The sequence below is a fragment of the Harpia harpyja genome, chromosome 7 (genome assembly GCF_026419915.1).
Source record: "Harpia harpyja isolate bHarHar1 chromosome 7, bHarHar1 primary haplotype, whole genome shotgun sequence".
Taxonomy (NCBI): Eukaryota; Metazoa; Chordata; class Aves; order Accipitriformes; family Accipitridae; genus Harpia; species Harpia harpyja.
The window spans coordinates 26,769,069-26,794,509 of record NC_068946.1 but is presented as its reverse complement, the minus strand read 5'-3'; the positions used below and the strand labels follow the sequence as shown (position 1 = coordinate 26,794,509).

At 41.0% G+C, this 25,441-nt stretch overlaps 2 protein-coding genes across 7 annotated transcripts in view; one reads left to right on the top strand and one right to left on the bottom strand.

Moving 5' to 3' along the window:
• CDK15 (cyclin dependent kinase 15) overlaps positions 1 to 6,272 on the bottom strand; it is a 36,744-nt gene extending 30,472 nt beyond the window's left edge. The window contains 6 exon segments of the mRNA XM_052793560.1: positions 163 to 257; positions 3,830 to 3,909; positions 4,559 to 4,656; positions 4,806 to 4,928; positions 4,930 to 4,956; positions 5,868 to 6,272. Of these exon segments, the coding sequence (XP_052649520.1) occupies positions 163 to 257; positions 3,830 to 3,909; positions 4,559 to 4,656; positions 4,806 to 4,928; positions 4,930 to 4,956; positions 5,868 to 5,987 (543 nt within the window). The 5' untranslated portion in view covers positions 5,988 to 6,272.
• Positions 6,273 to 9,218: 2,946 nt separating this feature from the next.
• Positions 9,219 to 25,441, top strand: part of ALS2 (alsin Rho guanine nucleotide exchange factor ALS2) — a 51,232-nt gene continuing 35,009 nt past the window's right edge. For 3 of the 6 annotated variants that reach the window (XM_052793625.1, XM_052793626.1, XM_052793628.1), the window contains exons 1-9: positions 9,222 to 9,308; positions 14,193 to 14,282; positions 16,773 to 16,927; positions 18,308 to 19,227; positions 21,558 to 21,918; positions 22,784 to 22,952; positions 23,413 to 23,509; positions 23,938 to 24,015; positions 24,967 to 25,143. In XM_052793625.1, coding sequence (XP_052649585.1) covers positions 14,263 to 14,282; positions 16,773 to 16,927; positions 18,308 to 19,227; positions 21,558 to 21,918; positions 22,784 to 22,952; positions 23,413 to 23,509; positions 23,938 to 24,015; positions 24,967 to 25,143 — 1,977 coding nt within the window. In that variant the 5' untranslated portion in view covers positions 9,222 to 9,308; positions 14,193 to 14,262. Of the gene's footprint in view, positions 9,309 to 9,675; positions 9,698 to 9,940; positions 10,011 to 14,192; positions 14,283 to 16,772; positions 16,928 to 18,307; positions 19,228 to 21,557; positions 21,919 to 22,783; positions 22,953 to 23,412; positions 23,510 to 23,937; positions 24,016 to 24,966; positions 25,144 to 25,441 lie in introns of those variants that run through there. The other 3 variants (XM_052793622.1, XM_052793624.1, XM_052793623.1) reach the window with 3 other exon arrangements.

Below are 25,441 nucleotides of genomic sequence, written 5' to 3'. Positions count from 1 at the left end.
GGCTGGGAAACAGGAGATCAAGAAGGAAAATCAATCATTGCACTAAAGGATTACAACTCGTTTCTTTGTAGACGTCTCATAATGCAGTAAATTCATTATGCAGCCACTTCCCAGTACTTCCCAGTACTAGCTCCACAGGAAGCTAGAAAAACATCAACTCACCATGTACTCAAAGACAAATGTTAGTGTCTCCTTGGTCTGGATAATGTCATGAAGCAATACAATGTTGGCATGTTTCAAACGCTTGAGAAGAGAAGCTGGGAAAACACAAAAGGAAGATCGACTTAACCACTGCTGCTGGAAGTGGAAGGAGATAGTGCACACAGCAAGGCAGTGAAAATAAAAAACTGGGGGGAAATAGTCCAAACTTGGCAGTTCTGTAGGAAGTGGCAGCTACTGAGTCTGGAGGAGGATGGAACAGCTCCTTAGAGAAGCAAGCATCAGTGCTCCGGACTTGGCAGCAACCTGTCTGTCCCTCAGAGGTGGGATCTTGCCTCGATCAGAAATCGCAGTTCACAGTTCCCAGCTGTCAGCTTCTCAGCTGAGGAGAAATAATTTCTTCAAGGAAAACACTGAGAGGCAGGGACTGGGAGCTCCCAGAGCCAAAATGCAGCAGCCCCTGGCCTGTCACTGAGCTTCTCATCCTTCTCACATCTGCCTCCTGGCACGTGCCCTCAGCAGGGCCCTTAGGAGACTTCTGGGGAAAGCTGAGTTTCTATCAGCTTCCAGCTTCACAATATCAGGGTGTGAAAAACTGCCAAAAGAAATCACTGTAGATGCTAAGCTGAATTCTGAATTAAGCTCTGTGCTTCTAGCTTGGAGAAGGCATATTGGTTACTTTATCCGGTTTAAAACTCAAAGAGCAGAGAGGATGAAGTTACTGAGTGAACAGTAACTTGTTTGTATTTATACAACTTTGGCACGTTTTTTCTTTTGGCCTGACCATCTAAAAGCATCATTGCAACTGTGTGGCCCTGGTCCTTAGGTGCTGACATGCCTTTGCCAAGCCTCAGCACATCTAGGGTGTGGTGATGGAGTGGGCAGCACATGGAAGAGTCTCTGCCTCCATACAGACCACAGACCGCTGACTGATGCTAAGACAAAAGCTACAGCCTTCTGAGCCTTTCAGCCTTGCATTAGGTTTCTCATAATAGAGCAGGCTCCAGCCAACACACTCATGAAGGCAGCTTCTCAGCAGAAAGTCTCAAAGATAGTCTTTATGGGGGAAGAGCATGCACAACTTCATCATTTGCTACCATAGGTTTGAGACAGTAGTTGCTGTACCTCTGCACAGAGGAGGGACATGGGGAAGTGGTGGAACTGGGATCGCTCTGCCTGCAGATCCCGGGCACTACTGAAGAATCCGAGCCAACTGTTGTACTGAAACTGTGCACAGACAGAAGCCCCAAAGCTCAACAAAAACAGGGTTCCCTGACTCCAGATTTTAGTTCAGCTTCTGACATAGAAGATTAGCCTCAGAGCAGCTCCAGACTCGCCCTTCCCTGCTGATTAAAACCAAATTAGTTTACTGTCAGACCATGCAGTGCTACAAATTTCATCCAGATAAGGCATGGGCATACAATCTCGTTTCTGCTGAATTAGCTGAAGCACACAATACAGAGCTTGGGCCGGTCATGGGAGGCCAAATGAGTTTTGGTACTGGATAAAAGCTGCTTTTTGTTTTTCAAACAATCTGCAAAAGATATTTGAAGAGTTTCATGCTGGCAAAGCAAATTTATACTGGATTAGCACTTTGCCTTTTGTGAATGTAACAATTTCACCTGGTTCTAAAAGCCCTACAGCCAGATATACTGTATTACACAGCTGTGGCCTAAGCATATGTCAATACTGAGACTGCTGAGCAGTAAGGGATGCCTGATTCAGCATAACTACTGGAAACAGCACAGATTGTAAATAGTTCTTGCACAGAGCTTGGTGCTGCTGCAGCTAAACTGCCTCTAGTACTGATGCTAGTCCATTTAGCTACCACCAGTATGCTTCCAGTGCATGGCAGTATGAACCTTAAACATGCTCCAGATTGCACCTAATTGCCTATGAACCCAGTAAAGATACTCTGGCTAGATCCTATCTGCTACAGAAAGGGGCTGCTAACCTGGCTCTGTGATACCTCAAAAATCCCATATGACCAGAGCTGTTGCTCCAGAGGGTCCACAGTAATGTGGAGAATTCAGCCCCTGTGCCTGAATCAGGCCTCTGGGAACTGCTCCTCACTTGGTTGCTTCTACAACCCCCTGCTGGGGTGTCAGGTGCTACAGCCAGAACTGAGCTTTAAATGCATTTCATCTCTGTGGGGCTTCCTGGGGTGAAGCAGCTCTTTGTCAGGGGAGTGCCATTCCTCCAGGGTAGCAGAGAATGCACCATGTTAATAAATCTTGTGCTTTGTTTGCGCTACTGACTTAAATTGTAAATTTGAGGTGTCAGATGCTGCAAAGCTCAGCAGTACACAAAAGATCTATTTAAAGTAGACCCTTCATAGGATCACTCTTGTTTTCTTCCATAATGAAGTTAAGGCTCTCAGTCTGTCCAGTAGAGCATGTTAAAGGGGTGCTGATCTTTAGAGCATCATTAGTTCTATGTAGATAAAGCTTTTAAGGCTTATTTTACTGGTGGGCTACAGGTGTAAACGCAGAGCAAAAGCACCACAGCAAATGAGTGTATAGGAAACTGTAACACAAGCCATTCTGTAAATAGACATATTTAGGTATCTCTCTGCTTTCAGCCAGAATTGGACTAAGGACTTTGTAAACTTTCTTATCTTAATTACACTGTTATAAACCTGGAGTGGGTCTACTGACCGACCTCTCGTTATTCTGAGTTGACTGGTATGACAGTCCTTCTGTACTAGGGCTGCTCTGTGAAAGCTGGCACCCATCCCCATGGTGACAAGATCAACCCTAGTTTTGAATTGCAGTAAGAAGTAAAAAACAAAATATGTGTGACCTCTTACATTGATAGCTCTCACTAATACCAGACAACAGACTGGCACAAAGGTTGCATATTTCTGTGCAAGGAAGAAACCAGATTATGATCCTCTTGGGATTGTAGAGCAGACGAAAATAGAAGCCTTAATCAACCAGGCAGTTTATGAACTTGGTCTGTAGGGACATGTAAATACATTCAGCCAAAATGAAGCACTTAAACAAAAGCATTTCTTTCTCAAAGAAATTGAGAAAGCTGCAGACATTTTGTCCAGTGCTCTACAAAGTCAACCGACAGAAAGAATTTCTCACTGGGCTGAAATGATAGATGTTATTAAAAACCAGTTTTATTGAAAGCGTTTCTCTTCAGGCTGGGATATGTGATGATCCAGGTATCAGCTGCCATCGCACAGGAAAGTGGCACTGTTTGTGATAACAGCAAGCAGAGACCCTGGTGCAAAGGGCGCTTCCAGTCCACAACTGCGCAATGCAACAGCACCTGCTGTGCAGTGCTAGTGTATAAAAATGGGAGTGAGAAAGCAGCTATGGAGCAGGTAGCAGAGGGCCCCTACACTGCTAGAAAGGACATGCTCTGGCTGCAGCTGGCACTTCCCTTATCACAAGCTCGGATGCTTCTGTCATGAGGGAATACACGGGCCAGCAGGTTCCCTCTCCGTCCATCACATGCTCACCCAGCCCAGCACAAAGACCTCCTTCAAGAGAGGATAAGGAAACAGAGAGTTTTGGGAGAAGGACAGCTGGCACATTGAGTAGGCAAGAAAGGACTTAGGAAGACATCACATAGAGCTTTTTCAGGTTAAAATAAATGCTCTTCAAGAATGACGTCCCTCGCTTTTCACCAATGTTTGAAGAAGGTATTTATGTCTTACCTTCCCGAATGGCTGTAAAGGGCGCTCCCTCCTCTGCCTCCAGCTTGATCTCTTTCAACGCCACCAACTGGCCATTGATCCTGTCAGGTCAGAGTGGAAGGTCACACGAAGCACCTCAGTGCTTGGCATGACAACAACATTAACAGTCCCTTGGAGCGCTCCACACTTACTTACCCAAGCAAAATTTCTAGGGCTCACTCCTCCACCTAGGACAAGCTCAGAAAGGTATTGCAAACCACCTCCATCTTGCCTTCATTAGCAGTGAAATGGGAGCCAGCCTGCCTGGCTAGAGTAGCACCGTTCTGCTGACTGGGTATTGCTAGAGCATGGCTTTGGGCAGTGTTCCCACTCTGCCCTCTCACAGCTTTCCTGCCCCCGTGTGATGGCAGCATGGCCTCACCTCCAATTTTTCCATCATGCAGGGATCCCTCATTCCAAGGAAAATCCTCATTCCCTCCCTGGTGCAGCCAGACAATCTCCTGGCATGCTGCTGCAGAGCAAAGTGTCTTTGTGGAGCCTACATGGCTGCAGTGGAGGAGTTCCCTGAAAAATTGGGGTGGGGCTTTGCAAATATCCTGGTTAAAGGCAAAGCTGGACTTTTGATTTGCCTTTATCTTCCTGTAAGTACTCTGAATTGCCCAGCTTCAAGCTCATTCTTACGGATTCCTGTAATGGGTGTTTTCAGTGGGCACTGGGAAGGCAATAATGGCACTGGTGGTCCTTGCTCACCTGCTGATCCCCTTGTACACAGTTGCACAGGATCCTTCACACAGCTTCTCTAGATGTACATAGGATGTGGTAGCTCCAAATGAGATGCCTTCTCTCTGCTTCATGAAGAAATTGGTATGTGTTTTAGATTGCTGGGTAGAACAAGAAGCTACTAGTATGTCATTCAGTAATTAAATGCTGATTCATGGCTGGAATAATCATAGGATGAATTATCTCCTGTCTGGCTCTATGGATGCTGCACACTCACCCATTTGAACCTCTCCACAACATCCTGCTCCTGGAAAGGATCAGCGTAACTCCAAGGCCTCTGTGTCCTGCACCTCCATCTCTGGAGGGTGTGGAGCTGCGGCGGCTGCAGTGAGGGTAGAGGAAAGGGGTGCTCTGGTTACATCTGACAGCTGGCACAGGAAAAGAAGGCAAACTGTATCACTGGCAAACCACCATTTTACTGATGTGATTCTTTCCTTTCTCCTTGACTGCACTGACTTTGAGCACTTCATGTCATTTTCATCTCCCTCCCCACCAGTCACAGATCTCTAGTACAGTTTCTCAGCTCCGTCTGTAAGGGGAACAACTGTCTGTATGTTCCTGTCTTCGTAAATGGTAGCGCTCACTCTGAGAACACACAAAGATAAAACTGCCTTAACTGCAGAGGACGCTTCTACCAGTATCATTCCAGATGCATGTTATTCTCTCTTACCCTTGATTTATTAATCTCTAGATAGCAATCTGTTAGGGCAGGGACTAAAAACCAAATGCAGGAGTGAAATTTCAGGAAGTTTAAATTTATGTCGTCTTCTCCTCCTTAAGCCCCTGCCCCCCCTCCATGTTGAGCCTTTCTCACCACTGTATAATTTACACAGCCTGTTATTTTTGCCCATACAGCATAACAGTGCCATAAACTATAAAAATAGTGGTAATGAATGGCAGGCAGCCTGCAAGCTCCTCCTGAGCAGCTATATTGGATGGGTGCCTGCATTATCATTTGACTCAAATATAACAGGATTTGTAATCTATGGCATGCTGCCTCCTCCAGAACTGTAGGTTGTTGGCTCCCTCCCTCTTTTACAATCCTTCATTGGCATAGAGCTTGCTAGAGTGCAATCTTCTCCCCGTTCATCACATCAAAGGCATTTATTGTCATCTAAGGCATGGAGTCCTCTTTCAGTAGCTTCACAAGCCTGAAGCTGCAAAGTTTGATGCTGTCTGGTTAGAAGCAAATGTGAATGTTTTGCACTCCCACAACAAGTGGAAGAACCCAGGCTTAACCTATCCCAATGCAGAAGTATCACAGTGTGATATTAAATACCTCTGCTGTAGATGCAGCTTCCATGTGCTGAAGGCCTTGGATATGTTGGGAACCCCTTCTCTCTGAACAGCAGCTGCAGCATCCTGGTCTGACAGCACTTACACACAACATGTCTCCCATGTTGTCCTGTTTCAATTAAAATGTATCTCTTTTTCCTCCGTTGCTCCTCCTCATCCCTCTGTCTGTAATAACAGTTCATATGACTCGCATGAGGTCTCTGCCTCAAGCAGTCTTGTGATTTCTGCAGTTTTTCTTTGAAAGTCCAACACGCAGTGATCCAAATTCACCCCTGGAGTAGCTCCACTGATTTCAGCTCATTTGGCACATGCCCTCCAAAAACAGCCAACATTTTTTCATACCTGAAGATGGAGAATTAAGCAATAAATCCAAACTTTCTGCTCGTACAAATTTCTCCCAGTTAAGCAACTTTCAGTGTAATATGTTAGGTAATGAAGTGATAGGTTTCATACAGGAACAGACCTTGACTTCCCTCCATGTCTATAGCAGGTACTATTCTGTGTGCCATTAGGCTTTAAGTTGAGCTATCTGAGCAGTGCGGCTGAGTTGTGCTTTCTGCAGGATCTGTACATTGACTGTCTGTGCTTTGATATTTACATTCTTAGCCATGATGTGGTGGCGATGTCAGCATGGGGAGCTGTCTGTCCCTGTTGGATCACTTGTCTAAGGGACACAATGAGTTGTAGCTGGTAGAAAATAGTCTTGTCCACATCTCAAAATAGCGAGAGCAAGCTGATCAATCCAGCCCAAAAGAGATTTCATCAATTCTGTACTGAGCAGGCAATGCGCAGTGGACTTACGTGGATGTGGACAGACAAAAGTCCCCTGCTTTCAGTCCTCCATGAGTCGGACTCACTGTGCAGCTTCCTAGGAGTAACACCCCACCCACACTGAGAAAATGCTGGCAAGGGGTGAGGGAGCAGGCATTATACTGTGGAATTTTTATGCTGACCCCTTAGGTCCTTCAGTTTTCATGGGAATACATGATGTGGAGTCTTCCCTTTGCTTCACTGTTTTGGTGTCTAAGAAAAACGCTCTTTCCTTGAGCAAAAGGATTTTTTTTAAGCAAAAATGTTCTGGGAAGGCAGGAACAATTTCTGTGTCTCATTGCAGCCAAACTACCCAGCCTTTGCATGGCAAGAAGGAGCTAACATACATGGGAGGCTTGATTTCTTTCACATGATTTTCTTTTGCACTCCCCAGTTAGCCGTAGTTTGCTAAATATCTATCATCATGGACTTCAGTCTTCTATTTATTTTCCATATACTCTTTGAGCCATCAGAATATAGCAGTAATTTGGATGTGCTGCCCAGGCATGAGAAAGATTGTCTGAATGCAACATACTCAGTAATAAACTGGTTATGCAAGCATCGTTTGCACATCTGTACAAATTTTCTTATTCTGGAAACTATTTTTTATTGTTTTGACTGTATTTATACAAATGGACTTTTAAAATACATTTAAGCATAAATAATACTTGCATTTTAAAGGAATGAAAAGATAAATGCACAAAAAGTAGACAATATAAAAATATACATGTTAATTCATATGAAGATTATTCATTTTAATCTTAGGTACATTTTGTGTCAGGGAGTAGAGGGCAATTACTCTGTTACAAAGAAAAGTCATCCAACTTTTGCCAGCTAACAAGAGCTGGTACATGAAGAAAGCATGGTAATAGCTGGTGGTTCTGGTTATTGAAGAAAGAATAAAGGAGTGTTCATTCCAGTTAGCAGAGGAAACACTCTAATATAAATGTTTAATAGTTATCCTTAGAAAATGTAAGACTTTATAAAGGAGAGCCTATACATGGTTTTGGAACCATGGTTTTTAAAGGAAACTTCAGGCAGTGTATGACATAGTCTACTAAGTGCTGATATAACACGAAAAGTACATTTTGCAAAACTTCTTCAGGTAGAAACACATATATATAGTATGTATATATACATATAGGTATATGCATAGTGTGTATGTTGAAGAATAACTCAGAGATTTAGAATGGTCTGACTGGTTTGTGCGAGATGTATTTTGTATATATCAAATTAACAAGTAAGGCTGTAATCAGAAAGGCACACAGTTGACATTCATAGGGTAAAGACACCCTGGAACAATTAGGCCTTGATGTTTTGAGGATACTTCGTGTGTATTGCCAACTTGGCAAGAATACTCAAGATCCATCAGAGAGAAAAGAAACGTTCTTGAGATAACAAGAAGGATAATTGGACCTAAGAAATGCAGGCTGTGACTGATGAAAGGAAACATCCAGCTCCAGAAGGTGCCAAGGGCCAGCTGATTGCCAAACCAGCATGAACTGGGGGAAAGGTAAAGGTGGCAGGGGGAGATTGTGACCACCGACTCAATTCCAGGCTGGAAGAACTTGCCCACCCCACACCTGCGAGGAGCACGCATGCTAATCTACATAGCAAGTGGGGCTAATTTAAATATAGCTGGCCAATAGTAGATGAGATGGTGACTGCTAACCAATGAATGTAAATTTAGGTGGGTTTTTACTAATCACTTAACAGAATAAATACATTGTTTTTCTTTGGTGAGGTGTGCTGGCTTTGTGGAATAACCACCCAGCACCCATTTTTGCACAAATACAAAATAAATAACGTCTCTCCTGACTGTGTGGTTGTTGGGTCGTTGCACACCGGGTGACGAATCTGCTTTTTGGACAGCATGTATATATACACCAATCTATTTTAAACTTATTCTGTAAAATTTATGCATGTATAAATACATACATAAAATGCATGTGTGCAGTTTGTACACAGGCGTACACATCTCCATGGACATACACGCGTACACGTGCCTAACTATTTCGAGGCGGCTTGTCCTGTAGACAGGGTCTATCTACACCAGTGGAGCAGGCCTGCTCCCATTTAAACCAGTAGCTACTCGGAGGGTTTATGGAGCAGGAAGGGACGGCCGGGTATTATTGCTAGTTATTGATCAGGTTTCCTGTGTAGGTTATAGCTTTGTTCTTTATTTGTGCCTCTAATATTTTAAGATACATGTACAGGTGTCTTTCCTGCACTCTTGGTGCCGGCACCGTAACGGTGGCATTGCCCAAACAGCTTCACCACTCTCCTGTTTACTGGTCTAAACGTGCCGGGAACAGCAACACCAGCGGATCCTGTTTTCGGTTCCGGCTACAGACCGGAGGGGCCGGCGCCGGCCGCTCCCTTCAGGCGGGTCTCTGCCTCTTTTGTCCCGGGGAGGGACCCGTCGGCGCGAGCGCCGGAGCCCGCCCCCGGGCTGCCGCCTCTCTACCCAACGCTCTTGCGCGCGCGCGCGGGTCCACGCTGGGCTCCACCCCCTGCCCGGCGCAGTCCCCGCCCCGCGCCCCCGCGTGAATCAGCTGATCAGCGCCCCGGCAGCCGGCGGCGAGACCGGCGGTCAGAGCGAACGCGGCGCCGGGTGAGGCGGCCGTTGGCGCGAGGGATGGGGGGTGTGTGTGTGTGTGTGGGGGGGGGGGGTGGCGGCGGCGCCGCCGGCGCGAGGAGGGAGGTGCGGAGGTGGCGCGCGCCCTGCCGTGGGGAGGAGTGGAGTCTGAGTCACGTGGGGCGCCGACCTATGCCGGGGACGACGACGACGACACGTGCCCCCCGCCGCCCCCTCCCCCCCAACGGCTCCGCGCTGCCGCTAATCACCCGCGTGCTCCCTCACCCCGCCAACGGCCTCTCGCAGCTGGCTGCCCCGCCGCTCGGCCCCTGCTCGGGGCATCAGCCCCGCCCTCCCCGCCAAGCCTCTCCCCTGGGAGCCGCTCTGGCGGGGCAGGTGCTGCCCTGGCTGCGGGGCAACAACAGGTGGGCAAAGTTTGGGGGGGTTATGAGGAGCGGCGAAGGAAATGGCTACCCGCTCCTGAAGGGAAACGGGGAGCGTAGCGCTGCGGCGGGAACCCGGTTGGCCGAAGCGCCGTGGGCCGGTCCGCCGCGCTCCCTGCGCCTCCCACCCCTGAGCTTAAGGAGGGGAGGTCGTGTGCTGTTGTGCTGCACTGGTGATCAGGGAACAGGCCCCGTCTCAGCCGGGGACTGGGCTTGAGAAGCTGGGGGAGAGGCTAAAGAACGGCTCTGACCGAAGGTGCTGGCTGTCCAACTCTTCCCGCTCTCCGAGAGGCTGGTAGAGCAGAGATGTTGAGATTTATTTCTGGAGGTTCGTAAAGGACTCCTCCCTTTTGATAGGAAGAGGTCACCTAAACTTTAAATAGTATGCCCTCCCTTTATCTCCATCCGCGTTCGTTTCAGAGTCCTTTCTCTTTGCATGACTTGGTTGCTCAGGAGTAAATGCTGTTTCAACTTTCGGAGTCCCTTGAGTGATAGTTCTAGCTTGGCCGCAATATTGTGTACAGATGACGTAGCTAGCATGCTGTCACTCTCGCAGACCTCCTCTTCCAGCACAAAACTATTTTGGTGAGACACTGGGGAGCACCTAGAGTAGTCACAGATGATTGGTAGTTGATCACTGCTGTTGTAGTGCAGCAACTTATAAAAACCAGCTACACTTACCATCTTTCAGTTTCTGTGGAGTTAATTGTTCTGAGAAAGGGAAGCACCTGAACATGTACTAAATTAAGAAGGTGTAATTTCAAAAGAAAAAGAGGAGGGAGGAAGGGATATTCAGAAATTTTTGAGCCTGTTATGAGTTTGGTAAATTTTAAATTATTTATTATGTGCTATAGCAGATAGTTTTCAGCTGTGTTCTTTTAGCTGATACTAGGCCCTTTCTTTGTTGTGTGGTTTTGTTTTTTTCCTGACTCCTTTACTGTTATATCTTGTTTGCTACCATACCTCATTCACTGGAACTGGCATTAAAAGCTTTGAGCCCTCATCTGAAGCGATCGCTGCTGTCTTTTAGTAGCAAGTTGTTTTGTTTTGCTCTGAGCAGATCTTAACGTTAAGAACAGTAGTTGTACCTTGTCGGTGCTGACCAAAACACAAGGGCTTCTTGAACTGGTAACACATTATATGTGAACCACAGTTAGCCATAATAAATTATATGTATGTAGACAAGACTAATGTTGACAACTCTGTTTTGAATTGGGAAGTTTGGCAGTAACCTCTTTCAGAACCTGAGTAGATAATTTTGTATAACAAGCTTGCAGTCTTGGTAGTGTAAGTTATTGCTAAATATGATGCAACAAGTTTATTAAAGGTGTGTTTGTAAATATGTAAGTAAACATGTATGAAAGTTGTAGAAGTATTTGTAGTTATTTATTAAGTGTAGCAGGTAAATAAGCACATGAGGCTGATGGGAGTTTTAGTATTTCTAAAAGTCAGGGGCATACCAGTTCTTCCTGTTCAGCATTGAATATAAGATTACTTTTATACCTATGATGCTTATTAAAGAATGGTCAATGTCCAGTGAAGGGTGCAGTCCAGAGTAATGAGAGTAATGTTTACTCCACCTCATTCCCTGCCATAGCAGTTATTATGGTGTTTGATTTCCAGAGAATTTGAGTTAGTATTCTACGCTGTAAGTGGAAAGTATGACATCAGTGTCATGCTAGTGACCATCTGTCTGTAACACAAATCCAGTTCATAATTTGACACTATTTGTCACTCTTTGCTTTTTCCCTCTTGCAGTGTTGAAGCAAAAATGTAGAAAGTAAATGTATAGGCAGAGCAGTGCAGGTGCTGGTATCATACCGATCTTCCATACCATGAGAATGACGTATTGTGCCTGGCCGTTCAGTTCTATGAACATTAAAGCTAATAACAATTCAGGTAATCTTAGTGGAAAAGAAGTAATATATATGTAATGCTACAATGTAATATTATATAAAAGTGAAAATCAGCAAGGAAAATTGCATATTCCTATTGGGAGGAAGAAACTTTCTATTTATAATTACTTAATTTGTAGCTGTGGCCAAATGACTCATATTTTGTATTAGCTGTGAAATGGGAATAATGTTGTGCTGTCCTAGGAGTGAATGAAAACTTGCATTGAACTTGAAAATGGTTTTAAAATGTCTTAAAGATGTCTCATTTGTGGAAGGAAAACAGTTTGACTAGCATTTTCCATAATATGCATAAACGCTTAGTAATGCAACCTTAAGTATGAGCTTTTGTAAAGAAAACAAAATGTATCGCCACCGTCATATCACTCTTAATTTCTAGTTCACCGGTATTGCAGGTTTCTTTCTTAATTATGACTTGAATCATTTTTCAATTGGGCCTTGAAGGCAGGTCTTGCAAAACAGCTAATCAGATACCTGGCTGTAACTTTGCTTTGATATAATCAGAAGTTTTCGTGAGAATTACAGTAAACTTTTGTCCAGTTGAAGCTCATGAAAATGAAAGAAATTCTTTGAGCCCTTAAAAAAATAAAAATAATTTAAAAACCTGCCGAGATTATAGAAGCCAAGAATTTTAAGCCTCAGTTCCCTGATCTTAAATAAGTGTATACAATGTAAATGATACATTCGTTGATACTTTGATGACTTTATCAAAGCTCCCAACTCTTCTTCTGTTTCACTGATCCATTGGATATTTATACGTAAAGCTGGAGTGCTTCACAGAGAAGTGCCAGCATTTTCAAGAAAATGAATTGTAGGGTTAGGTGGTTTTGAGTAGGCTAAAAAATAAAACCTTCAAATGTACTTACTCTGTCACTAACAAATGTACTAACTCTAATCACAAAGTTAGAAGTTCCAAAAATGAGCTTCTATTTTCCTTTGATGTTTCATCAACACCTCTTTTACTGAAGGATTGCATGACAGCTTCCTTGTATTTGTGAGACTTCCTCTGTTAATATTTTAAAAGGTAACTTTTACAGTTGTGGGTGGGGGTTTGTTTTTTTTCTTTTTTTAGTTGAGGAAGGAGAGACAGAAGTGTCTTGAAAGCAATATCTTTGTGGTGACAAGTGTGGCTTTCTGTTCCTAGAAAGTATGCTCTGATTTTTTTTTTTTTTTTTTAATTTTAGAGCAAGGTGCATATCACTTATCACAATACTATTCTATCATATTAATTTGATTTCATTTTTTTGTGGCTCTTCATCTTTTTGTGGTAAGTTCTTTGCCAACCCTGAAGCCCAATTTGCTATTTTTAGTGCCCTGTATTTGGAAAACTGGAAACATTTGGTATGATGTATTGCTGTTTCTGTCTGTAAAGATCTGCTTGGTACTTCATTATTCAGAGTGGTCTAGTGAAAGTGTTGGAATTTGTGTTAGTTATTTCAATTATTTACCAACTTGATGATTACTATTTCCAAGTGTGAATTGAAACTTCCGTATGCAAGTTAGAGGTTTGCATATATTGTCTCTTATAATCAAGACTGGCCATATTTTATTTCTATTTTCTGTATGGAAGAGCTTCAGACTACTCATTCTGGATCCTTTCTTGGAGATGTATGGTCTTAAAAGACCTTTATATTAAATAATTTATTTCCTGCTTTTGTTACAGTGGATACCAGACAGCAACTATAATGAAGCAAAAGGTCTAAAGAATTTATGTATGAAACATTTTATTTGAATAAATAGGATTACGCACGTACATTAATGTAACTAAAATTTTTAATACTTCACCTAGCAAGACAGTAGATCAAGGAAAATTACAATTCTTTCAATATTAAAAAGCCAAACAGATTATAAGAAACAAAGATTAACTGTAGCTTTATTACAAGAAAAGTAATACAAAGGTATCTTCATGAAGATGGAAAGGTGTGAGGGTGCAAAATTCAAAATCTGAAAGGATAAAAGCATAAATAGAGCAGCCACTTTTTTCTCCTTGGCTTCTGTGGTGTTATCATATCTTCATAGATGCTCTGCTACCAGTTGCGTGAAGAAATGTTTTGAACTCTTAATTGGCTTTCTGCATTTCTGCACAGGCTTTAATAGAACTGTACCTTTTAACGGTTCAGGAATACAGTTAGGAATTCAACTCTTAACCATTTTCTGCTCATACAAATCTGTTTACCTTAAAAATTTAGCTTGAGCATAGAATTCTATCTTATATTAGACTGAAAATGGATCAATTTGATGTTTCTTGAGTGGTATACTGAGCATTATGGAGAGAGATTGATGTTAATTTCTGCCTTTGAACTAGGTTTTGTTCAGTCTGTCCTTAGAGTAGACCTGTTGCGAGATGAGTAGGTAGGATAAGTCTGGCTGTTTAGCTTTTGTCTGCCAACTCAGTGTGAGTGAACTAAATACTTCAACCATCCTAGTGTTGTGGAACTGCTTATTTATTTAACACGGGGTATAAAGATTTGCTTCTTGGGTTTTTGTGGGAGGGGGTTTTGTTTGGTTTTTTTCTAATGTTTAGCATTATTTGCAATTAAATAGCTGGTTTTTGTGTTTTACAGTTTGTGGAAATTACATTGTTCCTTTTGAAAGAGGAATGATTTGGTGGTGATGGAGTGCTGCCACTGACAGATGGACTCACAGGAAAGAAGGTGAGAATGAGCAGCTAGGTGAAGCCACAGAGGCTCCCTGAAATATGCCAGCTCATGATCATCCTGTAAAATTATTAAGTAATGTCAGCACACTCTTTATGTAACTTATGCTAAAGGGAAGAAGAGGAGTAACTTAGCTTTAGTTTCAGTTATATCTGGAACACTCAACTTATTACAACAGCAAGTTTTTTTTTAAGTTGATTGTTGTAACTTGTGGAGGGATAGACATAAGCTAGAAACCTGAAAGTAACATTCTCTGGTGAACAGTAGATTGTATCTGTTACCTGCACCTGTGAATTTTGATTCTAGATCAATAGCCCTGCAGTAGACTATTCTTTTGCTCTTTATTTCTTCCACTAAGATATGTGACAGAGATCAGATGTTTTTGGGATGGAAAATTAATGTCTTGTAATAAATCCTGGTATGTGAATGTCCAAATTTGTCTTACACTGTTCTCTGACGACCTATTAAATGGATAAAAGCCCAAATATCAGGCTTTGCACTCAATTTAATGCACAGTATTTTGATGAAAACTCTCTGTATTATCATGTTGTGTTCTTTGGTGTGCTTTGCCCATCTGAGTAAAATCCATATTTTGATTTTAGGTAAATGTCCTAACTGTGGTGTTGGATTTTTCTAATTTTTTGTTTCTGGCCAATATATTACTCGATTGGTTCCTTTTTTAATTTACTTCTATTCTAAACACAAGTCCTATGTATTTAAAATGCAACATGGACTGTGCCTTTTAGTACTATATATATTGTTTGGATTAAATTACTTATCTGAATTTTAGAAGAGTTCTTGACTGTCACCTTTTTCTTGATTTTTTTTTCTTTTTTTTTTTTTTTCCTCTCTTCTGTTATGTGGAAAAAGAATAGAGGTTGGGGATGGGTACAGGAGCTAAGAGAGATAATTCCATCTCTTAGTTATTCTCATCTGGAGTGTTTCAGAGGCAGATTGTGCAAAGGTATTGTTCATCCTATGCACCACAGTTAGCAAAAATTTTAGTTTAAGAAATCAGTAGTCTGCTTTTGAATGTGCTACTTGGATAAGTTGTCCACAATGCGGCCTATCAGACTAGGTTTTTCTGGGTTTGCTTCAGTTTTGGAATACATTTGATTTTTTGTGCCCCTTCTTCTAGACAAAGATTGCCATTTCGTCAAAGCTTTTCTTGCCACCTTATATATATATTTAACTTCACAAGTTCATGCAAAGCTGCAAGAACTGATTTATGTGGGGAGTAAATGTCTTGACTGTTGGCAAATAAGGAGCTAAACCTACTTTTTCTTGCAGGGTGGATAACAATCTGTTCTATATAACTTTTTCAATAAATTTAAAGAAAACTCTTAATTTAACTTGAAATGCTGTCAGTCTATATTGATATTTGAAATGCCTTCTTGTGTTTGTTTAAATCAAGTGATTGCACAAACTGTTAAAACTGTGTGCTTGTTGTCAAAGTTCTGAGGAATTTCTTTCTGCTGAATGGGAGAAGCTGCTGACTGAGCATTCAAACCAGAGTGTGTTGAGGTGTTAAACCAGCTTTGGATAGTTCCAGTCACTCCTGCAAGCCCAGATACTTCCGTTGTGTTTCAGGATCATTTTCTATTTTTCTGGTTCAATTGATTTGAATGACTAGCTCGTCTGAATCTGAGAAACTCATTAAGAATTAAAAGAAGAAAAAAAAAAAAAAACCAAACCGACCAAAACCTCATTTTTCTCTCTAAAGGTAGAAATGAAAGTATATAAAGGATGAGCTCTTAACAGGTGTAATGTTTTGAAGATACTGTGAATGGGAGCAATTGTTTCACGGTAAAATCTGCACACAATACATCCTTTGCTTAATTACTTACTTTTAAAGCAAATATTATTTGAGACATTTGTGTATTTCCAGCATACTTGATGTTTTATGTAACTGATAAAAACATCATTATAAGGCTGTTTTTCCTACATTTTGACTTCCAAAAGCTGAATAATACAAAACATAAATAAAACTTAATGAACCAGAAATGTTCCTTCTGCTTGCTAACACAGGAGGAGTTAACATTATAAATCTTCCTGTTCAGATAGGAACAGAGTTGCTTACATGTGAGTAGAACTGATGCAATGATCTCCCTCAGCATACAATGGCAGAATTGTGTCTTAATTTGATCTCCTTGCTGTGAGCCCAAATACAATATATACTACAAAGGCTGCATCAGTTGTGAGTAAATGTATCTTTAAGTTTACTAGTGACGAGATCAGCTGTTTTTCAGGCAGTAAAGTACAAATGAAAAAGAAAGCCAATGATTTCAAATAGAAGACGCTTGTTCTTCATTTAAATAACACTTAAATTAAGATTACCAAATTGTAAATGATATATGTTGACTTTCTGAAATTAAAACTAATACCTGAACTGCTAAGCCTTTCCTACATATGTGAAAAGCAAACTGTGCATTACTGAACCACAGAAAATTTCAAGCTGATTCTGTATTTCCTCCAATCTTTTTGTAGGTCAGAAGAGGCAGAAGGAGCCAAAGAGAGAGGCCTGGTCTATGTTTGGAAGGCTGGTTCTTGCTCTGTAACTCCAGAAAGGCTTCCAGGCCTCAGTGGAAAGACTGTATTACAGGCAGCCCTTGGCATAAATCATGGGTTACTTCTAACAGAAGGTAATAAACATCTTAATTGTGAAGATTTGAGGCAATAACAACCTAGCTATTGTCAAGTTTTCTTCTTGTAGTTGGTTTTTTTTTTCATTCTCTCATACAAAACATTTAAATGGTTAGATTTTTAACTTTGCCAGTATTTCCTTCTTAGTTCTAAGTTACTTAAAACTGTGTTGGAATGGAAATTATATGCATAGTGTCGTCTTTCATACTTTTTTTTCTTTTAACAATGGCTCTGGATTTCCTGTTGAAAGACAGTAGTGTAATCTGAACCATGTGAACTCAAAATGACATTTCTTCTGATGTCTTTCATTCAAAAAAGACAGTAACAGCAAGAGGTTCTCTTGATGTGTAAGAGCTTTGGTTTCTGTGTGCTTCTGGAAAAATGTGTAGCTAGTAGATGCATCAGAGTGAGTCTTGGTTTGTGAGCAGTTTGGCACTGTGAATCAAAGTATTTCTAAAAGCCAGTCCCTTTAAGTGTTTGCTTAGCTTCGTCCATACTTGTACTGATCAATGGGCATACAGTTGTAAAGACTAAATTGGAAGTTGCTGCTTTGATTTTTCTCTGATGTTTTTGAAGGAAAGATTCCAGGTTATTGGTGAGCCTGCTATAAGCACCTCTCCTCTACTGGAGTTGTTATGGAGGTCCAGTGGGTTTTTTAGAACATGTTTCTTTTGTAATTAAAAGGACTTTTTGCATGTGTGTTCTTGCCCCATGTAGGATGTTGTTTGTTGATATGATTTACCATTTTTCTATCACTGTGAAAACAACTGTTCATTTTAAAACTAGATTTCTGCTTTTCTTTAGAATTAGCAAAGTAACTTGAACTGGCATTGCTGCAATCTTTTCAGGTAAAGGTAATGAAATTTTGGAGAGGTTGCAGTACAACATCAAACTAGTGGCAAGGTACATTTACCCACCCACTCCCACTTTCCACCTGATAGGGCAATCCTATTTTACTGTAGGGTGGCAAACAGTGCAGTTTGGTGATGCTAGATCTCTGTATGGGAAGACGAGCTCTGTACTTTGTTGTGCTCTTCAAGCATGGTTGTATGTCCTTAATATGTTGTATGTTCTTAACGTAGAAGGGACCAATAAATATATTTAACTTGGCTATAGTAGTATTTTTAGCAGAAAAGCTTACCTTCGTTCAACAGTGCATGCATGTACAGGGTAATGTTAACACGAGGTGTAGAACTTAACAGCAGCAATAGCAGAGAGCAACCAGCAGTCTTCATACATCGATAGCCCTAGTTTTGCTGAGCCTGGAGTAAGCTAAAAATTGATATCTGTTTATCTGAATCTCTCTTCAAATTTTTGTATTGGTTTAACTTCATTAGACTCATGCTAGGTTGTTTGTTGTTTTTTGGTTTTTTCCCCAGGTGGAGAGGTCTACAGTTTTGGAAAACTGCCCTGGAGATCAGGACCGGAGGACTCATGTGCTAATAGTCCTATGTTAGAAAATACTTTGCTTGGGCATCATGTTATTACAGTGGCAGCTGGTGGCTTCCATAATGGAGCCGTGACAGAAAGTGGTGTGGTGTACATGTGGGGAAACAATTCTGCTGGCCAGTGTGCAGTTGCTAATCAGCCATGTGTGCCAGAGCCGCAACCCATCAGTATTTCTGATTCTGAAACCAGTCCTCTGTTATCAGTAAGGATTTTGCAGCTAGCATGTGGAGAGGAACACACGCTGGCACTATCACTAAGCAGAGAGATATGGGCTTGGGGAAGTGGCTGCCAGCTTGGTCTCATAACAACAACTTTCCCAGTGACAAAGCCACAGAAGGTAGAGCACCTGGCAGGACGCGTTGTGCTCCAGATTGCTTGTGGAGCCTACCACAGCCTGGCTCTGGTACAATGTCTGCCTGTGCAGGAAATGAAGCCTATCCCAGAGAGGTGCAATCATTGCAGTCAACTCCTCATTACCATGACGGACAAGGAAGATCATGTAATCATTTCAGATAGTCACTGTTGCCCACTGGGTGTAGCACTGTCTGATAACCAACCAGAAAACCATGTCTTCTGTCCCTCATTGGAGACCCTAGAAAGAAGAAGTGTAACAGGTAGCCAAAGTGAAGACTGTCAGAAACCACTTGTGGAAGGACATACGCTTGTTGCTTTAGAATCTGATGGAGCAAGTATGCTTTCCAGTAACGATGGACAGGAAGACAGTGGAATTTCTAGCCCTGGAAATATCCTGTTCCCAGACAAAAAAGAAGTGAAAGAGTACTTAATCAGTTTATCAGATCACTCATTAAATGAGAGCCTGGAGAAAAACATCTGCACAGAACCTGAGCAGGTTGGTACCTAGGGACTAGCTCTTAATGTGCTACAACTTCTCATGTATATGTGACAATGTTACTCTTTCCATAATGAAAAATTCTGCTAGTTTATGTAGCTGTGGTGTTCCTATAGTTTCAAAGTGTTTCTTCTCTGCCATGGTTCTCAACTTTTAAGTGGAAGATTTTTTGTCCTCCACACTTGTTCAGAGGTAAGCCTTTAATGTGAGCAGCCTTGACAGTGCTGTAGTCTCTCCTCTTCATGGTCCACAGTACCAGAACCACGCAAGCCAATCTCCCATTCTCTACCTGCTTTATGATGCATGGGTTTCCTGTTTGTGTGGGGCAGTAAGCTGGTACTTGCCTAATTTATCTTTAAGGTAAAACTTTCTTTTCTATACATGGAATGAATCCCTCACAAATCTGTCTAATTTCTCAATCAGTTAAAAATTCTAGATTGCAAGTAAAGATTGTAAAGGTAATGTTAAAAAGTTGACCAAAAGGCTTCTAATGTTAATCACGTGGGGGTGGCATAAACGTATAAACAGGGATGGGAAATACATAAGTACTACTCTGTGTGATGTGAAAAATGGTTCAACGACACAGTTTTGATGCTATAGCAGAACAGTAAAGTAATAATTTCTTAATAAGCATCAGAAAATGCTTGATATGAAGGTTCAAGAGCTGTTCCCAGCTCCCTGCAAAATACTATGTTTTCCACTTTTTTGAAAAAAATCTTATTTGGGGTGGGGGGAGGAAGTTACAACCAAAAAGCTATTAGAAAGCTAATCCAAAATCTTGCAGTATGTGAGTACTGTCCTGCTGGATGGTTTATGGTAAAGGTAACATCGGTAAGGAAAACTGGCACTCTGTGGCCCAATATGCAAAGTCCATAGCAGAATTCTGAAAATTTCTTCTGTCGTTTCAAGTGTTGTGTAGACATTGGTTTCTTAATTTTTTTTAATAGTTACATTAAAGATTTTTTCACAATGGTTCTGGGAGGCAGATTTCACAGTGCCTAATAAATAGTTGATTTTTGTTGTCACCTCTGATTGGGGAAAAAAAAGTATTTAAAAAAACCAACAACTGTCCAGTAACTTGGGGATTCAGCAAGTTATATTTTCCTATTCTGAGGGAAACCTATTTCAGAGAAATAAACATTGTGTGAACACAGTTGTCCTTCCCTTTGCTTTTTGCTAATACAAATGCATTCTAGCAGTTGTGGGCCCCTCAGCCTCATGCGAGAACTCCTGCCATTAGGAAATGACTGAAATGCATAGTTTCATGCTCCCTTTCTCAACTCCTTGTTCTGGAATATTTCCAGAGTACTGTTTCCCTTGCAAAAGTCCAGGAATAAATAAGCCTGGAATTGATTCACTGAATCTTAACACAGTTGAGCATACATGTGAAGAGCAGAGATGAGGACTAATGTAATGTTTCAGCATTAGTAAAATCCTTTGCTTCTCTTTGCTTTGCTACAGAAATCACATTTGCTTTTCTGTATTGCTAGGCTTGCCTTTTATAAATAGGAATGAAGTACAAGTAAACAAGACCAATCCCAATCCTTTAGCCTAACTTTTCACAAAGAAGAGAAGTCAGACTGTTTTGCTTCTGGCAGAGTAAAATGAGCTATATTTATAATAATATTATTTTGCACCATGTATTAGGTGGGAAAATGGGAGTTTGCTGTCTTTGTTTTAACGTTCAAACTATTTGGCAAATATCTTGTGCATTATTTCTTATTTGGTGGGTAAATTGATTGCTATTATAGGTAATCATGTGCTGGTACTAATAATTGCCTTTGGTCAGTTTGTCCCTAGTGTGACTTGATTATTAATTAAGCTTTATATGGATACAACAGTAGCATAAGGGGACACGTAACCCAGACTGGTCTTAAGGTAGACCTTGCAAAATGAATACATGAACACTGTTTTCCTTTTAACATGTTGAAGAGAGAGACCTTTATCTCTGTAAATACAGCATGCTCACTGATGCACTTCAATTGGTGGCGAAGTTGGTAATAAGCCTAAAATGAAATCCCCTCTTATACTTGTTTGCAAAGATCCTTTTTTTTTTTTTTTGTATTTAAAAAACCCAAACAGATCCACAGTGTCTTATGGATGAGCTACAAGACAAGTGCAACAGGGAAAGCCAGGCCATGTAGAAATGGGGCTTGGTCCTACCCTAAAAAAATACAATTCTGAGGAACAGATGTACACCTAAGTATAAAAAGCTTCCTCATAATGTATTGTTCATTATAGCACGTAGTTTGAATAGTGAATGTGTATATTGTCATCCTACTGTTATGTGCTGTCTGGTATGATAGTCTTCAATTTTTCTTTGGTTTTAGCCTTCTCAAGAAGAGCAACTCAGTGCTTGTATCCCTGGCCCTCCAGGTACCAGCACGTCTGCCCTGAACAGCTTGGTGGCCTCTTGTGCATCAGCAGTTGGTGTGAGAGTAGCTGCTACTTATGAAGCTGGAGCATTGTCTCTGAAGAAAGTAATGAACTTCTATGGCACACCTTCAAGTGAACCAGGATCTCAAACTGGTGGCGGTTCCCTAGGGCCTGAAGCTCTGAAAGACAGCCGAGAAGAGCAGGTCAGACTGGAATCCATGCAGGGGAAGAAGAGTTCCAGTTTAGTAGATATTAGAGAGGAGGAATCTGAAGGAGGGAGTCGAAGACTTTCCCTGCCTGGCTTGTTGTCACAAGGTAAAAAAAACATGTTGGGAAAATCAACTGGAAAAGTTATAATAATGCGGAGGTTTATAACTGAAAATAAAATGTATTTATTGAACACAAATCTAATAAACTACCAAAGGTGTTTATGAATTATAACCTATATTTTAGGACTTGAAAGTGCTGGAGGGAGTGAAGACTAGGAGATACTGCATGTTAAGAAAAGCATAGTGGGTTTAGGAACATTCTTTGTTGGTAAAGTAAGGTAAAGTGGGCACATTGTAGTCTGAGCATCTTATTGCAAAATGATGGCAAACTGGCTTTCATATAGGTTGCATAGAAGCTAAAAAGCTGTGTGGCCTGTGTAGACCCTACTGCACTGAGGTGATTTTGAGCCAGGGACCTAGAAATATTCTAATTCCTGCTGCCAGACTTCAGTCAATGACCTTCTTCCCTCATAGATTTTAGTGTCGTTAATTGTTCTTAATGGGTACATGGTTTAGTTCAATATTGATCTTGGATCTGAGGGGAGATTTTTAGGAAGTATTGAAATCTGTTCACTGCAAGGATATATTTTCTTTCAAAACATACTTTTTTTAATGCATAGTTTGTTTTGGTTCATTTGCTTCAGTATAACTGCGTAGTTCTCATATGCCTGTTATCCTTTAACAGCTGGTAAAAATTAATTGGGATCTGTCTACTTTTAGCACATATGTTACTTCTGTGTATCAGTAACCTATCTTCTTACATGTCAGCCTTTGCTCTCCATCTTAATTAAGACCTCTCTAAGAAGTCTTGATCCGTTATCTCAAATGGTACTGTTACTGTGTAAAACAGTCTGAGTGATACATTTACCTAAAACGATGAGAAATTTTTCTATTTCTTGGCCTGTTTTCAGTTTCTCCTAGGCTCTTACGGAAGGTAGGGCGGGCAAAAATGAGGACTGTAGCTCTGACTCCAACCTACAGTGGTGAGGCTGATGCTCTTTTACCCTCTCTGAGAACAGAGGTATGGAGCTGGGGAAAAGGGAAGGAAGGACAGCTAGGGCATGGTGATGTTCTGCCAAGGTGAGATGTCTTTGATAAATGTTTTTTTTATTCAGTAGGTCACTAAGAAATTTTGAGTATTCAATTTTCTCAAATTCTCAAATTCGGTCAACTGCCTTGCACTGTGTTCTTGTTCTTTTAAGTGTTGTGACCTAAGTTCCTCTAAGTAACATGTTTTATGCTGTATTGTTACTGAATGTCAATCAGTTATGACTTTTCCCCTCGTAATCACTAGGAGTTTTGGTGATATTTTGACTTTGTTCAAATTGGGATGAGGTTTGTCATCAACTTTTGCCCTTCATGACCTTTTTGACTAAGCTGGTTTATTGCCAAAAGACTCCATGTATGGTTGTTTTCTCTAACTTCTTGAGGAGAAAAAATAAAACTTGGAATGTATTTTTGTGTTAATACATCTGATAATTTTATTTTCTTCCTTCCTCCCCCCCTCCCCTGCTCTGCAATGGGTTCTGGGGATTGACAGGCTTCAACCACTATGTGTGAAAAGCCTAGATGGTAAAGAAGTGATTCACCTCTCTGCTGGTGGCCATCATTCCTTAGCACTCACTGCCAAATCCCAGGTACAAGTGATTGTTATCATTTATTGCTTATCTATGATGTAATTGTCATGTTTAGTGTTTTCTAGGTTTTTGTTTCTTTTGCTTCTAAACTTTTGTTCCTGTTTGTGGGAGGCAACTTGGAAGCAGTGTGGAATTTTAATTCTATTTCTGCCGGAATTTTAATTCTATTTCTGCCGAAGTTCTACATGTACTGTCAACATTATGTTTAAAGATTGCCATGACTGGATTTGGTGCATTCCATTTCTGAAGTGAGAAGACAATTTGCAAATATAGGAAGACAGTGGAAATTAGGGAAGTGCTTCTTGGTACATGAATCTTATACCCTTGACTTGTGTGTGTTTGCACACTTGATGTGTTGTACCACTACAATTCAGTATGTGTCTGTGTATATAAAGTTACATTCTGATGTTTACCTATGTTTCTTACAGGTGTATTCATGGGGCAGTAATATCTCTGGCCAGCTTGGTCACTTGAACTCCCCCACAACAGTGCCTCGTCTTGCAAAGGTACTTTCTGTTTTCTGTGTTTTTCGTCTTTCGGTTTAGGGTCTCTTCTTATGCAAGTGCAAAGTAATTTCTGAAAACTGACCTTGTTTATGGATCTGTGGGCTATATAGTAATAGAACCCTTGATTTCTTTGGCTTATACTGTGAATACGATCCTTATATGAGCTTGTGAAAATCTACCCAATAAATCCTTTACACAGACTTCCGCTGGTTTTTGACCACATTGAAGTTCTAAAACTGAGAAATGTGACTGGTTGTATCTTCTTGTCAAATTCCATTTCTACCTTATGTTTGGTTTCTCTGATATTGATGTTGCAGTGCTGAAACTTTTACTTTGGAACACTGTTTTTATTCTGAACAACTGCTTCTAGCATTTTTAGCCTTGCTAGACCATGACCATATTTGTTGTTCATTTCTGTATTTCCAGAGCTGTTTTGGCAGTGGGTTTTCTGTTTGTTTTGAACTTTTCATCACATTGAATGAATAGCCAAATACTGATTTTTGGGTTAGAGCAGACTCTTTCCTATGTTTTCTGGTGCTTGTCATAGTGGAAAACTAGCTGCAGAATTTTCCTGCTTAGGCCTTATGCAAATTAATGTACAGCATGTTAACTGTGTCTCAAATTTATAGATTTCCCAGTTAAATGTAGAGGGGAGAATAGTGTCCCAACTTTAATCAAGCTCACCTGATGCCCATTTAAAAATAAAACTGATTTATAATTTAAAGGCAGAAAATCAGCCATTGGAAAGAAGACTGGAAAGAAAGGTAATTTTCAGTATACCTGCAAGAAATGTATTTGTTATGAGATGCTGAAGTTAAAAAATTACCAGTTATTGCAATACCTTTTTTTGGCAGGTGTATTATGTGCATGTGTGTTGAGAAGAGTTAAGTATTCTCCTCTTCAGCTACAGCTGATGTCTTCTAATGTCTTTTCCTTTCTCATGAATTTCAGGTGTGTGGTGATGGTGTTTGGAGTACAGCAGCAGGACTAGATCATTCACTCTTTTTAGCAGATGAGGAAGACTTCCAACCTGGATTATATTACAGTGGCCAGGAGACAACAGAAGAAAATAATTTGTATGAAAATAGCTGTACTAAGAGTCCAGTTTTGTTACTATCCTGTAGTAAGGTGAGTGGTATTTCCTTTAAGTTAGTGCAAATCATACTGATGCTTTTTGGAACTAGCAGAGTGCTGGTTGTTCAACTAGCTTTAAGGGTGTCAAGTCAAGTAACTGGTTCCTAGCAGTCAAATCAGGAGCACAGCTTACGGAGGACAGAGAGAAGGCCTAGTTAGTATTGTTCTCTTCCCTGCCTGTTTCTTGGTCTTTCCTTCTGTTTGAGAGACAAGGAGGTGTTTCCTGTGTGTCTAATCCATTTCCTTCCATATGCGCATGCTGCAGAAGTGCACCCTTACATTGTGCTGTTTT